The sequence below is a fragment of the Sardina pilchardus genome, chromosome 3, assembly GCF_963854185.1.
Source record: "Sardina pilchardus chromosome 3, fSarPil1.1, whole genome shotgun sequence".
Classification (NCBI taxonomy): Eukaryota; Metazoa; Chordata; class Actinopteri; order Clupeiformes; family Clupeidae; genus Sardina; species Sardina pilchardus.
Window position 1 is genome coordinate 12,257,802 of NC_084996.1, and position 16,706 is coordinate 12,274,507.

General features: G+C 40.1%; 2 protein-coding genes across 2 annotated transcripts; one reads left to right on the forward strand and one right to left on the reverse strand.

Moving 5' to 3' along the window:
- The first annotated feature begins 2,178 nt into the window (after positions 1-2,178).
- On the forward strand, positions 2,179-7,991 carry LOC134076698 (glutaryl-CoA dehydrogenase, mitochondrial-like). Its single transcript, XM_062531875.1, has 12 exons — positions 2,179-2,331; positions 2,877-2,987; positions 3,112-3,147; positions 3,273-3,413; positions 3,497-3,559; positions 3,880-4,050; positions 4,208-4,337; positions 5,605-5,821; positions 5,931-6,034; positions 6,202-6,327; positions 6,421-6,581; positions 7,286-7,991. Exons 2-12 carry the CDS (start codon positions 2,885-2,887, stop codon positions 7,357-7,359), a joined length of 1,326 nt encoding a protein of 441 aa, XP_062387859.1. The 5' UTR covers positions 2,179-2,331; positions 2,877-2,884; the 3' UTR covers positions 7,360-7,991.
- A 622-nt stretch (positions 7,992-8,613) lies between these two features.
- On the reverse strand, positions 8,614-10,363 carry syce2 (synaptonemal complex central element protein 2). The gene is made up of 4 exons (XM_062531876.1): positions 9,833-10,363; positions 9,576-9,652; positions 9,285-9,480; positions 8,614-9,061 (listed from the first exon to the last, which is right to left on the reverse strand). The coding sequence occupies exons 1-4, from the start codon at positions 9,920-9,922 to the stop codon at positions 8,867-8,869; spliced, it is 558 nt and encodes a 185-aa protein (XP_062387860.1). The 5' UTR covers positions 9,923-10,363; the 3' UTR covers positions 8,614-8,866.
- Positions 10,364-16,706: the final 6,343 nt, after the last annotated feature.

Here is a 16,706-nt window from a genome sequence, read left to right on the forward strand (position 1 = left end):
CTACACAGTGGACAGAGGGGTTTTGAGTCAGTTGATGCTGGTGAAGGAGAACACTTCCTGACGTGTTAGGCTACTCAAAATACCACAATTGTGGCCCAACAATATTATTTCGTTTTGACACAAAAAAATGCAGCTATTTTTTTGCAAGGGATTGATCAGACATGGCTTCTTGTTGAATGTATAAATTGACTATTAGGCATTTTGCACACTATAACAAAAAGACACATGATCACCCAATGCTGTTGACAAAACACTGTTTTGCTGTCTGACAACCCATTCACATTCACAGTGGCCCAGCAACAGCACATCCTTACTGTCTGGAAACATCTAACCTAACTAACAGATAAACTGATGACAATCAAATTATACCTGGCCTGCAAAAGTAGGCCTACATTTGGCTCAAATATCTACACTGTGTCCTAATTGTAAGGAAAAAGACCCATAAACATGTCAATAGTTTTCCATGATTGTATCCTGATAACACCTGATAATGCAGACCCAACCTCCTACAGACTAGTTGTAGTCTGACTGAGAATAAAATAAAACATCACTTGTTAGACCTGCTACATCACTTTGACCATGGTGTTGAAATTATCAGAATCAGCTTTATTGGCCATGTTTGCGTAAACAAATGAGGAATGACTCCGGTTAATCATAGCTCTCAAAGTACAACACTCAACAAATAAAACATGAAAAGAATAAAAATACAGAAAGTTTAGTCAACAGAGAATTCCTATGGCTATAGTTTAACCATTTCTGGTTTGAGCAGCTAACTAGAAATTTGGAGCTGCAAACTAATGATCTTTTTTCGATGAGCGATATCAGATTTCTGTTGATGATTCATCAATAATTTTTGTTATTAATGAGTTGTTTGGCCAATACAATCAAGAAAAGGTGATTCAGTGTTTCCCAAAGCCTAACAGGACATCCAAATGTTTTGTATGTGCTACACCCAAACGATATCCAGTTTACTGAGGACTGAGAAACCAAAACCATCGCCAATGCTAAACTGGTGTCACCATCTCATATCTCGTGGACTAGGCAAGGTGATGCAGTATTACATTTTGCATTGTAGGTCTTCATTACATTGCAACTACATTGCACAGACATAATATTTTCGACATGAAACAGCATGACATTGCGAGAATAAAGTTGAAATATCATGTTGACTTTAATCTCAACATTTCATCTTTTTTCTCGATATTGAAAACTGGTTAGTTGTTGCTAAACCCAATCTTAATGTACATTTCACCAAATTATAAGACATTTTGTTGAGTCATCGGCCAACTGAGTCTGAGACTGTCCGGATTCAGTGGCAGCTACTTTGGAGTGGTCTCTCTCTCTCTCTCTCTCTCTCTCTCTCTCTCTCTCTCTCTCTCTCTCTCCAAACTAGTTTTGATGGATGTATCAAGATGAAATGTCGAGATTGAAGTTGACATGGTATGTCAACTTTATTCTAGAAATGTAATATGCAGCAGCTCGCCTCTTAACTGCAAGCAAGAACACATCTCTCCCATCTTAGCATTCCTTCACTGGCTCCCTTGTTCACCGGATTAATTTAAGATTTTGCTAATGACCTTGAAATGCTTGAATGGCAAAGCCCCCAGCTATCTCCCTGACCATAAATACTCCCCTGTAAGTCCCTTCTGATCTTTTTCTGCTGACTGTTACCAAAACGAAATAATGTAGGGGAATACAAACGATTTTGCTGCTATACTGTCCCCAAACATTGGAATAATAATGTTATTACTATTATTTTATACATTTTTTTTCATTTTATTTCATCTTTATAGCACTTAGGTGAACTTCTGCTTTTTAATTTTTTTTTAATATAGGCCTAGATAATATTAATTTCGTCATGGCAAAAATCGTGTGACTGCGTCGTAGGGCATAGTCACAAGAAATATTAAATTGTCAATGGCATCCCCTGTACTAAGCAATACGAAAATCTAGTGTAGGTGCAGAATATCTTGTCACACCCCCTTTGTGAAGCCAATCGGAGTGAGAGCGGTCTTGACATATCACAGTGTTTCAACCATTTTGAATGTTCCATATACTGTGTACATTGTTTGCTGGGGCTAAAATACGATCGTAAAACTATTTTATCAAATATATTGTTTGCTATGTTTTAGAAGGGTGTCATTGGCTATTTGTATTGAACGACAAGAGGACACACAAACCAAATAAATGTGTAGGCCTACAGGAATTTGACACACTCAACATGGCCGACAGCGACTACCCCTTCAAATACATTTGTTTTACACAGTCGGAGAAGTAAGGGAAGACAGATAGGCTACGGGTTAGAAGCCAACAACGCAAAGAAGAGACCAGGTAAACATATCCTACATGGATATGTACCACATAATAGGAGGACTTTGTTAATCTGAATGCAAACACTGAATTTATTTCTCGACAAGTTTTGTTTTACAAACTCTGAAATATCCAAATATCAAGTGTGTCAACCTTGCAGCTATCTGTTAGCCACCATTAGAGCGTTAGCTTCACCAACAGCGCTGTCTGTCATCTGTCCCAGTATGCTAAAATGGTTTCATAACGCCTAAATCAGCAGTGGTAACTAGATCGTTAACTGCTTACTAAGATCGACCAATCTTCTGGTTCTGTCTATTTGTCTGTAGGTGTATATCTGGAAAAAATGGGTTCGCAGCTAACGTAGGCTATGTAATATGTAAATCCGAAATAAGGGTTGCACCTGGGGCAACCAATGCATAGTGTCACAGCGAGCTCTGATATCTGGCCTACTAATTCCAGTTTTGATGAGCGATATCAAATTCGTGGCTTGCATATTTCTCCACACGAGACGTGGTTATTGGGGCATTGCAATGAAATGTTTACCTCTTTTTTTTGCATAAAAACAGATTTAACCATGGCATTAAGAAGTGGTCTGTGTCGCCTTCTGGTGAATCCTCAGAGGGCTGTTGTGGTTTCAGCCTCTAGATCACAGGGAACAGCAGTAACTCCTAAATGGGGTAAGGGTTGAACAATAATATTGTTGAACAATTAACTTGTTTGGATTATTGAGACATCCTATTTCCTCAATCAGGTTGTGTTATTATGATGTAATTTCTAACTGTAATGTCTCTTCATTTTCAGAAACAGAAAAGGAGACCGTGAAGCGTCCCAAAGCACGTATGTTGATTACAGTCTGATCAGAATGGTTTCCACTGACATTAGTTTTTTTTGTCGTTTTACCTATACACTGTGTTCTGTTTGGATAATAATGAATGTTTACTGCACTGCAATTCTTATATTAGCCAAGGTGCAGTTTGACTGGCAGGATGCCTTGAATCTGGAGGGACTTTTGACAGAGGATGAGATCATGATCAGGGATTCCTTCCGCACCTACTGCCAAGAGAAGCTCATGCCCCGTGTTCTCCTGGCCAACAGGAATGAAGGTACATGCCTAGGCCTAAGCTTGCCAGTGAATCAGTATATCACATTTGCATTAAGGCTTAATATCACTATCCGTTTATTTTAGTCTTCCACCGAGAGATTATCTCTGAGATGGGTGAACTAGGTGTCCTGGGCCCAACAATTAAAGGTAAGCCTATGGTGAATACTTCTGCTCATAAACTCTCTTTAAGTAAAATAAATCATTTTGTGTCTGCTTGTTTTTTATCCATCTAATTGTGCCATGGCCACATGCACACCCTAGGCCTTTGGGTTCATAAACTTCAACGTCAAGCAATCTAGCAATTGTTGCTATTCCCTGAAATGTTTTTCTCCCCTGAAAATATGAAATCATGTTAGTCATTTCAAGTCATCCGAGTTATTATTATTGATTATTTTTCAAAGGGGAGACAAAAAAACATTGAAGTCACTTAATCATGTTTACATCTCCATGTCTTCCTTGTTGTTTAGGCTATGGCTGTGCTGGCACAAGCTATGTGGCGTATGGTCTGCTCGCCAGGGAGATAGAGCGGATTGACAGTGGCTATCGTTCTGTAATGAGTGTACAGTCCTCTTTGGTCATGCACCCCATCAATGCCTACGGCACTGAGGCACAGAAGGAGAAGTACCTGCCCAGGCTGGGTAAGAGACAGAGACATGGGGTTCATTCACCTTTTGCCATTGCGCTAGATAGGGCTGCCAATTCAAATACACAACAGAGTCCAAACAACTTCAGTGCTCATACTGCGTACATACAGAACTGCTAGTCATGCTGTGGGACTTCATTTTCCTCTCTCAGCTCGGGGAGAGATTCTTGGTTGCTTTGGCCTGACTGAACCCAACCATGGCAGTGACCCCAGCAGCATGGAGACTCGTGCCAAGTACAACCCATCAAGTCGCACCTTCAGCCTTAGTGGTTCCAAGACATGGTGAGACCGCTTGCAGCACTGAATCCTGTGTAGCTATTTGCCATGTTATGAAATGGGTAGAAGACAAAGGGTTAAAGTATATTCAAAATATTATTTTATGTTGTTTTCAATTTTATGTCAAGATAAAATAATATGGATAGTCATGCTAGGTGCATCTTGTCTTATCTTATCTCGTCTCTGTATTTTGCTATTATGTGAAGTTAATGACTAAAGGAAACAAACAAATAATTGTATACCTTGCATTTAAACCACCCTCAAATTATTACTTTTACATACATTCAACTGGACATGCATGTGTGTTTTTTGTTGTTGAATGTATAGAATACCAATTTAGAATATTTAACATGTATGAATGACAAACTGGAAAAGACACTAGAGTCTTCAAAATGATCAGGAGCTATATTGTGTGTGCTTGTCCTCAACCAAGGGTAAATGTGTCACAGTAACCCTGAAACTTGTAAACAAGATTCTTTAAATTCAGGGAGGACAGTGACCATAAGAGTCCACATGGTGGTGCCCTAGTGTAACTTCAGATCAGGATGTGCAGAGTCGAGTCGAGCCACTTTTATTTATATAGCCCATTTTTGTTAGCCTGACTCTCGCCAGACCCTTGTAGTTCCGCCATGCTCCACCAGAGGCGTTTCGCTGAGCTCCACACAAGGGTCTGGACGCGAGGGCAATCCAAACCCCTGGGCCAGTGATCAAAAAATAAGCAACCAATCAGGAGCGCCGAAGCGAGTGTTTGATTCAAATAACAATGGCGGCACGCAGCGAGGAGTCTTGTGCTGACATTGATTCTGCTATTTCAACCGTTTTGTCGAATCTATCGAGTATTCATTCTTTAAAAGATTAACAGAGAATAGTTTTGAAGACATTTATTGGTGGCAAGGATGTTTTTACTCTTCTTCCGACCGGGTTTGGCAAGAGTTTGAAGAAGCCTAGCACGTCATTCAAGATAACAGGCAAGTGGTTTATCAAATCACATGCGAGGATGTTTTACAAGGACCCGCCTTCAGAAATACATCTCCTATCGAGAAGTCCCAGATCCTTGTGTGAAGCAGACAGCGAACTACAGGATCTGGCGAAAGTCAGGTTACATTTTTGTATGCACAGAGTGCAATCCAGAGTGCGCATGCTGCATGTTCATTTTAGAACTACTCGATTCGGTTCATTGTCTGAATGTGTGATTTGAAAAATCCAAATATATAATATTGAGAGTAACTGCGCTTTGTTCTCTTCCCCGCTCTCTGTTCCTCTCCGTGTGCAGGATCACAAACTCCCCTGTGGCAGATGTCTGTGTGGTTTGGGCCAAGTGTGAAGATGGCAAAATTCGGGGGTTCATCCTTGAACGTGGCATGAAAGGTTTGAGCACACCCAAGATTGAGGGCAAATTCTCACTGAGAGCCTCGGCTACGGGCATGATCCTCATGGACGAGGTAGAGGTGCCAGAGGAAAACCTATTGCCTAACGTGTCTGGACTGAGTGTAAGTTGTAGCACCCGGCTATAGACCATTGTGAATGGACCATGGAATCATAGCAATGTGAGATGCATTAGTGAGTAAATTAACAGGATGTCTGTGTTTCTTCTGTCAGGGTCCCTTCGGATGTTTAAACAATGCTCGCTATGGCATTGCATGGGGGGCACTGGGTGCTGCTGAGTTCTGTTTCCATGCTGCTCGGCAGTACACACTGGACAGGTTAGAAGATCATTGAATTACCTTTACTCCCTTCACATTAGATGTTAAGTAACAACGTTGTTTGCATAACAATCCCTCTATGTAACATCTTCTAGAGTTCTAACTTTGCAGACTAAATGGGCAAAGTCTTTTGCTAGTGGTGTATTAACCTGTATGGATGTCCACAGAATACAGTTTGGAGTGCCCCTGGCCAGAAACCAGTTGATGCAGAAGAAGATGGCAGACATGCTTACAGAGATTACTCTTGGACTGCACTCCTGCTTACGATTAGGCAGACTGATTGATGAGAAGAAGTATGATGTTCCCTAACATATAATAAAAGCAGTAAAGGTCATGTGCCCTCATTAGTTGGTTGACTGACCATGTCTGTCTCTCCATGTCTCTAGATCATGTCCGGATATGATATCCATGCTGAAGAGGAACAGCTGTGGCAAGGCTCTGGACATCGCCAGACAGGCTCGTGACATGCTGGGGGGCAATGGCATCGCTGATGAGTACCACATAATCCGCCACGTCATGAATCTGGAGGCAGTCAACACATACGAAGGTAAGTGAGTATATAGTACGGGCTTCCTGGCTATATTCCCCACCTGGCCATTCAGTCACTTCATTCATTCAGTCACTCTCCACTTAAAGCTGGCATGTGGTCAGTGTTCTGGCATGGTTGCCTAGCATCACCCAAGTGGGTGGCTACACATTGGTGTTGGTTAGTGAGATTCCCCCTTCTCTATATACAGATGATAAAATGCTATTTAACCATGTCTTTTTGTTAAATGAAATCCAGCTGTGCTGTTTCTTTTGAACAGTATGTTGATTTAGCTGAGTAGTTAATAATGAGATTGCGGAGCGAGAGGCCTAGTAGACAGTAATGGACCAGTGGCCTTCTCTTGCCATGGATCAACACATAACTGAGTAATGTAAAACCGCAGATAAGAATACAATACAGATGCCTTGCCTCACACACATTAATATATTTGTGAATGTTTAATCAATATTTAGTAGGGCCTCAGCTTTTTAGAATAAAGTTACAGTGCTGAAACCAAATGCATGCTGCCTCAGCAAAGTATTGTGTGACCAAGGCAGTGCAGTTTGGTAAGGAACAAAGGAAGTGATATCAGTGTCAATTTTGAACCCAAAATATTATGCTTCTGTATTTCATGTGCTAAATATTTGTCTTACTTATTTCAACAGTCTGGCTTTAAAAAAAAAAAAAAAAAAAGGTTTTGAAGATATTGTTACTTTCTTTTATAGGTACCCATGACATCCACGCACTGATTCTGGGAAGGGCCATTACAGGCCTGCAGTCTTTCACTGTGGAGAAATAAGAACCTCCTTCTTTCTCTCACTTATGCCTGTGAAGTCACTTTCAAAAGCCAGCTGCTGCCTTTATCAAAGAATGGATAGTAGGATTTTAAAAAATGGTTGAACATGTCTGTAGAATTGTACAAGCACCAGAGTATTATGTTTGAAAGAGAAAAGGGATTTGTAAAGAAAATACACCTACAACAGAACAAAAAAAGCAGAAACCTGTCAGATACATTGAACTATGATTTAGTTCAACAGACCAAATCACTATTTTTCTATCCACACCATGCCTTTTAGTTTGTATAGAGATTGGTGTAAATATTAGTTTATGGAATTTACATAGCTCAGGAACATAAATTGAATGTGTTTCATGACCCCTGTAGGAAAAGACAAGACAAGACATTTACATAATACGCTAGTTTGTCAGTCATGTATACATATTTGAGATGCATATCTACAGGTGATGTTGAAACTTTACATGGGACTTCTTTGGGGGGAAAAGATTGACTGCTCAGTATCGTTTTGATTTCCATCATTTTGAAGTAAAATGTCCTTTCCTTACTAACAGGATCTTTTCTCTTGCATGATTTGAAAGATATTGGTATTAATGGTCAAAATTTAGAATTATACCCAATAAATAAGCTAGATGCAATTTATTGTCTGTTTGTCTTGTATTGCCTTGTATTTTCATTGTGATTAAGGTCTCTATTTGTTTGGCAAGTACAACAGTCCTTTAATCTGATCTGTATCTGTATAGCTGTAGTTTATGGCCGGCAATTCCTGGGGTGAGTGGCACTGTTTCATTTATTGATATTACAGGGCCGTTGTCCCCAGAGCAACTAGGGATTAAGTGCCTTACTCAAGGGCACAACGGTGGAAGCCAGGAATCGAACCCACAACTTATCAGGCTACAGCATGCTAGCTACCACTGCCCCGCTGTTACTTCAAACAATAGTTATTGAAAATAACAGAAGAGGAAAATGCAATAAAGGAAAACGTTTTCTATTCAAATGTTGCCTCATGCTGCAGGTTTGTGGAGGTGTTACCTCATCCAGCTCTCATGTAAGCTAATGCAGGTTGCGAATACACATACTGTTTGACACGTAACTTCTGTCCCCATTTAAACACACTTTTGTGTTCAATTTATTTCCATCCTTCCTTTGAAAATACAAATGTTCTTGTTGCTACTGTTGCCCGATTGACTTTATAAGTCAAAATCAAATTTATGTTAAATGTATCTGTCAAATTATAACAATTAACATTCAACACAATGGACATTCAAGTCACTTTAATTAACCAAAACAATTTTTATTCTATACAGTTACCACAATATTCAGAAAACCTTAAAATCTGAATTTTTAAAAGATAATCCCCAGTACTTTCTCTGAAATTTAAGTGAAACGTGAACAACTAAAATACATTTGAACAAAGCACGCACAATGTGCAGTAAAGACAGCCTGACATATTTGGAATGAGCAGGTTTCTATTAAAACATAACATCTAAACATGGCATCCCATCTTGTACGTCTACTGCTCAGGGGTCTGCTGGAGACCCTTATTGATGGAAACCAAAACTTGACTGGCACCCTGAAGCTCCACGCTGAGCTGGCTGCTCCTCCCTAACACCTTGGACAGCTCCTGCAGCCGGGCCTCCATGCCATGACTCTGCTCCTCGTAGTGACTGAAGAGGTTATCCTTCAACTCCTGACATGTCTCCCTCACCTGCAAATTAAAAAATAAACAGAATGTGTTTAGAATGCAAGCTCATAAAGGTTGGCAAGGCTCAAAGAAATCTGTACCCGAACAGCAGTGGACAGGACACATTCTTGTTCATATTGGCAACTGCAAATGATCTAGATTCTAGAATGATCTAATGGCAGAAAAACATTTCCACAGTTCCATCAAAACAAACAAAAAATAATAGTAATAGATGTCCAACAGGTACCTTCTTCATCAGTGTGTCCTCAAAGTTGGCTATGACTTTCTGATCCATGGCACGGCTGTGATTGATTCTCTCTATAAGGTCTTGAGCTTTCTTCCCAATCTCATTGATAGTCTTGTTCAGAGGAAAGGAGCAAATATCTTCTATTTCCGTTGACGAACTGCAGGACAAGGTGGAAGCTCCAATGCCAGAGTCTTCACTTTTAAAGGAAATAGTGCAGACAGAAATGCACAAGGTTTCCCATGGGTATATAATTCCATTATGATGAAGTAACTGAACATTTTGATATCTTACATCTGTGGTTCATCACTGTCATCCAAAGTCATCAATGGTATTTGCTCTGAAGAGCCTTGGACCATTCCATCTGCATCCTGATGGTATTTTATTAACCAAACATATTAGCCTTGACAGGAACTGCTGACACATTGACCATTTTCAATTTTCAAAACTAGAGAAATGTCTACTGTTAACATTACAGTTTCATGGTTTCCCCAAGCTCAAAGACTATTTACAACATTAAAGTTGGCATTTGAAGCATGGCTTAAACTTGCCTTTAATGATGACCGTTGGTGAGGATTGACACTTTTTGGTGTGGACTGAAACAGAGGTGAGGATGGCTTCTCAAACAAATGCTGTTCCATGTCCTTTTCAAGCTAGCACAGATTGAAACTGGGTTTGTTAAATTACTTGATTATATCACTGATAACGCAAATGTATCAAATAACTAATTGTTCAGATTTGCGTCAACTTTTTAAAAATTTAGCTATTTCAATCTATTTCAGTGAATTGTGTAGCCTATTTTAGCGTCTGTTAAAAGATAAATGCATGCCTTGCATAGAAGGCAGCTAGCACTAGCAGCTAACTTAATGAAAATGTTGCTAAAACGGCTTCATCAGAGCTTTACACGTTACGTCTTAGATTTAGGTAAATAAACGGTAACCATTAATTTTATGTTAGATTTTGAGGAAATACAAGTTTCCTATTACTAGCTAGCTAAAAATCAAAACCTGGCTGTAACGAGTCTTTCATGTTAACCTCAGTTAACGGTAGCTGATAGCAAAAAAAGAGGCAACGGTCCAATCGGATCTCGAGCCCCAATCTCCACATTTAGAACTCTTGGAACCCTCCTCGCCATATCGATATCTTGGGCATAACAGATATATCTATGGGGCATAACCTATGGGCATAACACAACATCTTGATGTATATGCGATGACAACAATAGCCTATGCTACGTGCATTTTTAAAAAGGGAATATAATGGAGAGGTGTTTCCCCCACTTTATTTCAAAAAGTGAAACTTGCATACTAGTGCTAGTAGTGTAGATCAGTCTCCAACCTTTTTGGGAATGAGCTACTGAGGATTCGAAATCTTACAGGCTCATTGAAACAAAGAAACAGACTCATTTGAAACAAAGAGACCCCTTTTTGCGAGGGTAATCCTCCGAAATAATGTGTGATTTTTAGGCCTACATTTACATTATCAAAATGATGTATGCCTATAAGCCTTTATAGCTTATTAAGCAACTATTTAATGTCATTCTTCACTTAAATATTAATATAACACTGCCAACATTTTTGCACACTCTGTTCATTTCAAAGTTTGCGGGGAGCCTATCTCAGTTTTTTAAACCGAAAAATATTTTTGTGCAATGAATAATTTAGGTTACAATGTTTAGCATTATCCACCATTAAGAACTCAGAGGTTGTTTAAGTTCTATCCACTTAAATTCAGTGGATAATTAGGTTTTGACCTTTCAATAACAGTCACCCAACACCCTAATAATCTTTTACAGTTATCTCACATCTGAAATCTCTCCATGATTTGGCAAAAGTCAAAGGTAAGGTAATGCACAGCCCTATTGTATAGCATGCATGCCACAAGATTGTCAGCACTATTGCTACACCAGGCAGTATGGAGGAGTAAAGGCCTGTGAGCTGATAGCCTGGAAATCCAGACCCAATCTAGAAAGAGTTAGGGTCTGGCGATGAGCAATGAAAAAGGCCCAACTCAAGGGGCGACACCATGCATGCATTTGAAAATATCAACAACAATTGAACAATCATGCACAAAGCGTATAGGACAAACACGGCATGGCACAGAACTTTCGCAAAGATATGCTTACATTGGCTAGACCAGACGGACAAGCTTTTTTTCTTTTTTTCATATATCATGATACAAATTTTATCTTGGGGAGGAATTCTACCAATATATTGATAACAATAGCAATATAAGGCTATGACCTGTTTTCACCAGACTCACTATAATTTCACAAGATTCTAGGTAGGCGTAGGCTACTCTGGATTGGGAAATGTTTTGTAATGGAGATGGGCTGTTACCTTAAATATGGTCTGAGATAAATGGTCTATAATTTTCTTTAATTCTCCATATTGCCAATGGCTTGACTCAACAGAAGCGTAGGCCTACATCTGGCGTAATGATACTATTACTTTGCTACCATAAAAGTATTTCCAACCCGTGACCCTTATCTGTCTGTTCTATTTGTAATGCACAGATTAATCACACATCACTCAGTCACACAGAAGTGCACATTACATAAAATACTACACCTGGGACTTTCGTGAGAGGCACTTTCCTCACTAGTAAAATAAGCTAACCATAAATGCATACACAAAGCATGCACACACATCAAAGCTCCTTATAAACCGAAGTCGCTGTGCTGCAGGATAATCCCCCAGGAAAATCCATCAACCTAAGGATGTACAGAATACAACCACTGGGAAAGGCGTTTCCCCCTCACTCTTTTGGAAGTGATGCATTATGAAATTGACAAATCCAATTAATTTCGAAAATACTTCTTACGTAATAACAGGCCTACTATTACTTAGACTTCAGTTTATGAAAGTTCATTACAGTATATTTGTTTTGTTTTTCATCCAATAACCTCTGACATTTCATATTTTACTCACTGTCCAAAATCGACAACTGAAATTCAGTTTCCAGTGGCATGATTCAGGAGTTATGTAATGTGATCTCGACATTAAATCAGGGAGTGTTTGTTATCAAGTGTGTTATGTTTTACCTGTATGCAACTAAATTGCATTAGGCCTAATGCAAAATGTTTGTGTTTTGCAACTGAAGGAAGATGTGATTGCAGCACTTCGTCTAATTGACTTTTTGTAAAAAAAAAAAAAAAAAAAAAAGAAAGAAAGAAAGAAAGAAAGAAAAACCCTAACGTTACAGTAATGCCAAAGCCTTAAAGGATCACAGTGATCTAAAACATAATTTAAAAATCGAGCACTGCCTTGCCTAGACTGGGTGTATTTAGAAAACTTACAAAGACACAAAGACTCTTTCAAACATGTGTTGTTGTTCTTCATAGATCAGATCATCATCTTTCAGTTCGAACCGTAGAAATGATGCATGATTGAGAATGGGCGGTGACTGTCAATCTCCACACAAAACCGCGATGATCAGCTAGCCTGCTGCACTGATGAGCTGCGATGGGCGGGGAGTAGGCTATGTGTTTATGCACCAATAGAAACCCCTTCATAGCACGAAAAGGGTGGGAACGAAAACTTTGTTGACAGACGCCTTTATAAAGAGGACTATTTTCAGCACCAAGGAGAGGGATATGCTTATCTACCGGCGTTCGAGAACTCTTCTACTCTAAGGACCAATAAAAACCTACCGGTTGTTGACGGTAAGATTATGTTTCTTTCTTTTTCACTTTTCAGGAAACTTTATTCTATCGTTTAATTAATTAGCCTATGCAGTCAGATTATTTTTGTATTTGACACTTAAAATAAACTCATGTCTGAATAGTAAAATTTGCACGAGGAAATCTAACTTGTGAACATTTCTATCAGTTTTAGGCAAAAACACGACGAACGGATTTTTTTCTCTACATGTTTACGTGCTGTTGCGAGGAGGCACAGCCTTTGTGCTACTGAAGTTTGTTTTCGACTAGTGGAACTCTTGGATTCAATACTGTCATCATGAATTCCATAAACATGACAAACCTCTCGGAAAAAGCACGTGCTTATCATCATGTAGTCATTGAAGAGGAGCCTATGTACAAGCAGTACAAACCAGTGACCAAGGACATCATCCCACTCCCCAAGTCAGTGCTGTACTTGTTGATGGCTGCGTTGGTGATTGTCGCTGTGGCATATGCCATTGTGGGACATCTCATAAAGGATCTTGCTAGTGATATTGCAGGTAATGTAGTCAAACATTGATATTATGTTTTGATGTCAGTATATTACATTTGAAAATGATTGTTTTCATAAAAGCTGTGAGAGTGAACATGGGCCAAGCCATGTGTTGTCGGTAAATGGAGCAGTAGGCTCTATCAACTTCACAGTAATGTCCTTATCACTCACAGGTGATATGTAAGCACCTATACATATGATATCTAAATGCAAATTAATTGCAATTCATGGGTCATGTCAGACATCTGTGTTTGATGTTATTTAATCATTATTCACAGAGATTACTATAAGAAGGGTGTCACTTGAGCTCAAGTCTCTTTGGTGCTCACAGTCCAGGACCACAAGATCAGAGAGACAGGCTTGGCTCGACTAAACCCAGGGATAACCGGAGCACTATTTACTTTTGATTTTCTTTTTATTGTGGCACACTGTGTCAAAGCATCAGGCAATTGTTTGCACCACAGTAAAAGAGATTACTATATTGTATGCTCTAGTAGTGAGTGGCGAGCTGGGCGAGTTGGGGCGAGTTGCGCCGATGATAATGACCCTTGTATAACATGTACTGTCCCTGCTGAAAAAAACAGCAAGAAACCAGCTTAGGCTGGTAGCTGGTTTTAGCTGGTTTTAGCTGGTCTTTGCTGGTTTTCTTCCAGCTATTGCTGGTCTTTGCTGGTGTAGCTGGTTAGGCCACCAGCTAGACATGCTGGCATGACCATCTGAGGAAGCTGGTCATGCTGGTGTGACCAGCCTCTCGTTTGGGATACAGCTGGTTTAAGATGGTCATGCTGGTGACCAGCCTGTCAAGCTTGACAGAGATGGTCATGCTGGTTTGCTAGAATGACCAACATAAGCTGGCATGGCCAGTAAAAACCAGCAATGTAGACCAGCAACAGCAATGTAGACCGACTAAAATGACCAGCTTGAGGTGGTACGACAATCAAAACCAGCTGAATTACCATTGTAAGCTGGTAAACCAGCTGAAGGTGTGTTTTCGCGAGAGTTTTGCTGGTCTAGCTGGTTAACCATCATAGGGTGGTCAAATAAGATGGTTAACAAGCTGGTCAACCAGCAAACCACCTTTAGCTGGTCAGGCTGTTTTTTTCAGCAGGGGTATGTCGCTTTGGATAAAAAGTGTCTGCTAAATGAATAAATGTAATGTAAACGTTCTACTACAGTCCCATGACTGAATAATGAATGACAACTTCTCCTTGCCTCCTTTTCTGAACCTCTAGATTGTGTGATTGGCCCGGCAGAGGACCCATCAGAGAAGCCGAGTGATCTGCCAGGTGCGTCGCCCACCCACCACATATCACCCGGGGTGATGAACCATTCCAATGCCTTCCATGTGTGGGATACGGATGACGTGATCGTTGCCCTGCCTCTGCCGGACGATGACAGTCAACAGGGAAGCCCACTCCTACTGGCTGCTATTCCTTACATGCCCTCCTTCTTCCCCGCACATATGCATAGTGCCCACAACAGCCCCGCTCTGCTCAACAGCCCCGGTGGCATCACAGCCCTCCCACAAGAAATATGAAAAGGATCTCTGAACAGCCGGACTTATTATCAGGAAGTCAAAAGGAAGCCAAGCTGAAACGCAATCAGAGAGGATTTAGTGTGGGGAAAGAAGCACATCTTCCATTTAATCTAATTTTTTGGAGAAGACGATCTGACATTAACTGACTGCTAATATGTTTTTTTTTTCAGTCATGTCAAATCACATGTTACACCCAATTCTCACCTCTGTGAAACATCAGGTCACTGTGAGGATTAGGGAGTGACCACTCTGACCCCTCAAAACCACAATGACTCAACAAGATCAAATGTACTTCGTAATGTTTTCATATTCCCTTACTTACGTAATGTTTTATCCCCAAATTCAGATTGAAATAGACAAGTACCACTTTTCTGTGCCCAGCAGCACACAGAGCCACATTTGATGCTGCTGTTTCAAATGTCCACTTCCAGCGCACAGCCACATGATACCAAGGACAAACATGGTATTTAAGAAGGGAACAGTGGCCTGACCTGAGAACGCCTCTTTTTGTTGACACGTGGGCTTTTGGAGTAATGAAACAAAAAAAAAAACTCAAGGTGAAGAGAAGAGGAAGCAGCCAATATACTGATTTGCAGATAGTTCTGACTTGGACTTGGTTGGAAGGTCAAAAGAGCAGCTTCAAATATACATGTGCATTACATCACAATTATTTTGGAGGATCTCAATGACATTACTTGATTTTTAACTGCACTATAGTAATCTTCAAAGGAAGTATTGATACTCTACTTTGGTTGTTGTTTAATCAAATGCCAAGGGGAGCAGGTAGCAGTTTTGTTAAAACCAAAAAAAGATGCTTTATGATGAAGAATAACTCTTAAGCATATTGTGCACGTTGTTTCAGGCATTTGTTATGCTTTTGCAGACATTTCAGCTCACGGCACATGAAATAAAACACCAGAAACTAGAGGTATTAGTTACATTACCTTTTAACCTTTTAGGGTGTAACAGCCATTGTAGGTCTACATGTATGTTTATATTTTGGCAAAGAAACTGCAAACTGCACCTTTAAAGCAAGAATCACTGCATAAACCCACCCACTGTTGTAAGCCTATAATACAAATAACCATGCTGTCTACATTAAAACAAAAGGTTTTGACTTGTCGGTTTCGTTCACATGTCTTATGTCCCTGGCTGACTCAACTCAACATTTAAGGCATCTTAAGTTATAGTTCAATGGTTTTGTCCAGTGGGCCATAATAAAGTGTATTTTGCGCTTTAGATTTGGAAGATGGCTAGAAAAAAGTCAATCCCTCTTCAGTAGCCCCAACATGCTATTTCTGGACGAGGGATAAGCTCACTATATAACACTTAAGTGGTTACGGCAAATTCAGGGTAGCCTGCACAACATTTAATCCGTCTCTTGGGATTTCCTCAATCTCTACACCTGCCCACTGACGCACCACCATGGTTACTCGCAAACGCATTAAACTGTTAGTTGGCACACACGTTAGTAGGCCATTATGTTAGGAAAACTGTTACCCTGACCCTGACCCAGACCCAACTGTGCACATCTAATGTCTTCTGTGGTGGTCCTGCAACAAACACTACGAGTAAACAGTGCACTTTCTTGCAATGGAGGGCTAAGGATCAGTACGTGTGTGTTCTACAGCGACAAATTACTGGAAACCAGTGGGATTACGTGAGGATTATAGCTCAGAGTGGAGACTACTTGGAAAACTAAGCGTTAAGTGT

Bases quoted from the DNA above. Each gene is read 5' to 3' on its own strand.
- LOC134076698 (XM_062531875.1), top strand. From the start codon at position 2,885: ATGGCATTAAGAAGTGGTCTGTGTCGCCTTCTGGTGAATCCTCAGAGG. The intron at 3,148-3,272 runs GTATGTTGATTA...TTCTTATATTAG, and splicing joins CGTGAAGCGTCCCAAAGCAC to CCAAGGTGCAGTTTGACTGG. The intron at 4,338-5,604 runs GTGAGACCGCTT...CTCCGTGTGCAG, and splicing joins CTTAGTGGTTCCAAGACATG to GATCACAAACTCCCCTGTGG.
- syce2 (XM_062531876.1), bottom strand. From the start codon at position 9,922: ATGGAACAGCATTTGTTTGAGAAGCCATCCTCACCTCTGTTTCAGTCC. The intron at 9,653-9,832 runs GCAAGTTTAAGC...AAATACCATCAG, and splicing joins ACCAACGGTCATCATTAAAG to GATGCAGATGGAATGGTCCA. The intron at 9,481-9,575 runs GTAAGATATCAA...TTCCTTTAAAAG, and splicing joins GACAGTGATGAACCACAGAT to TGAAGACTCTGGCATTGGAG.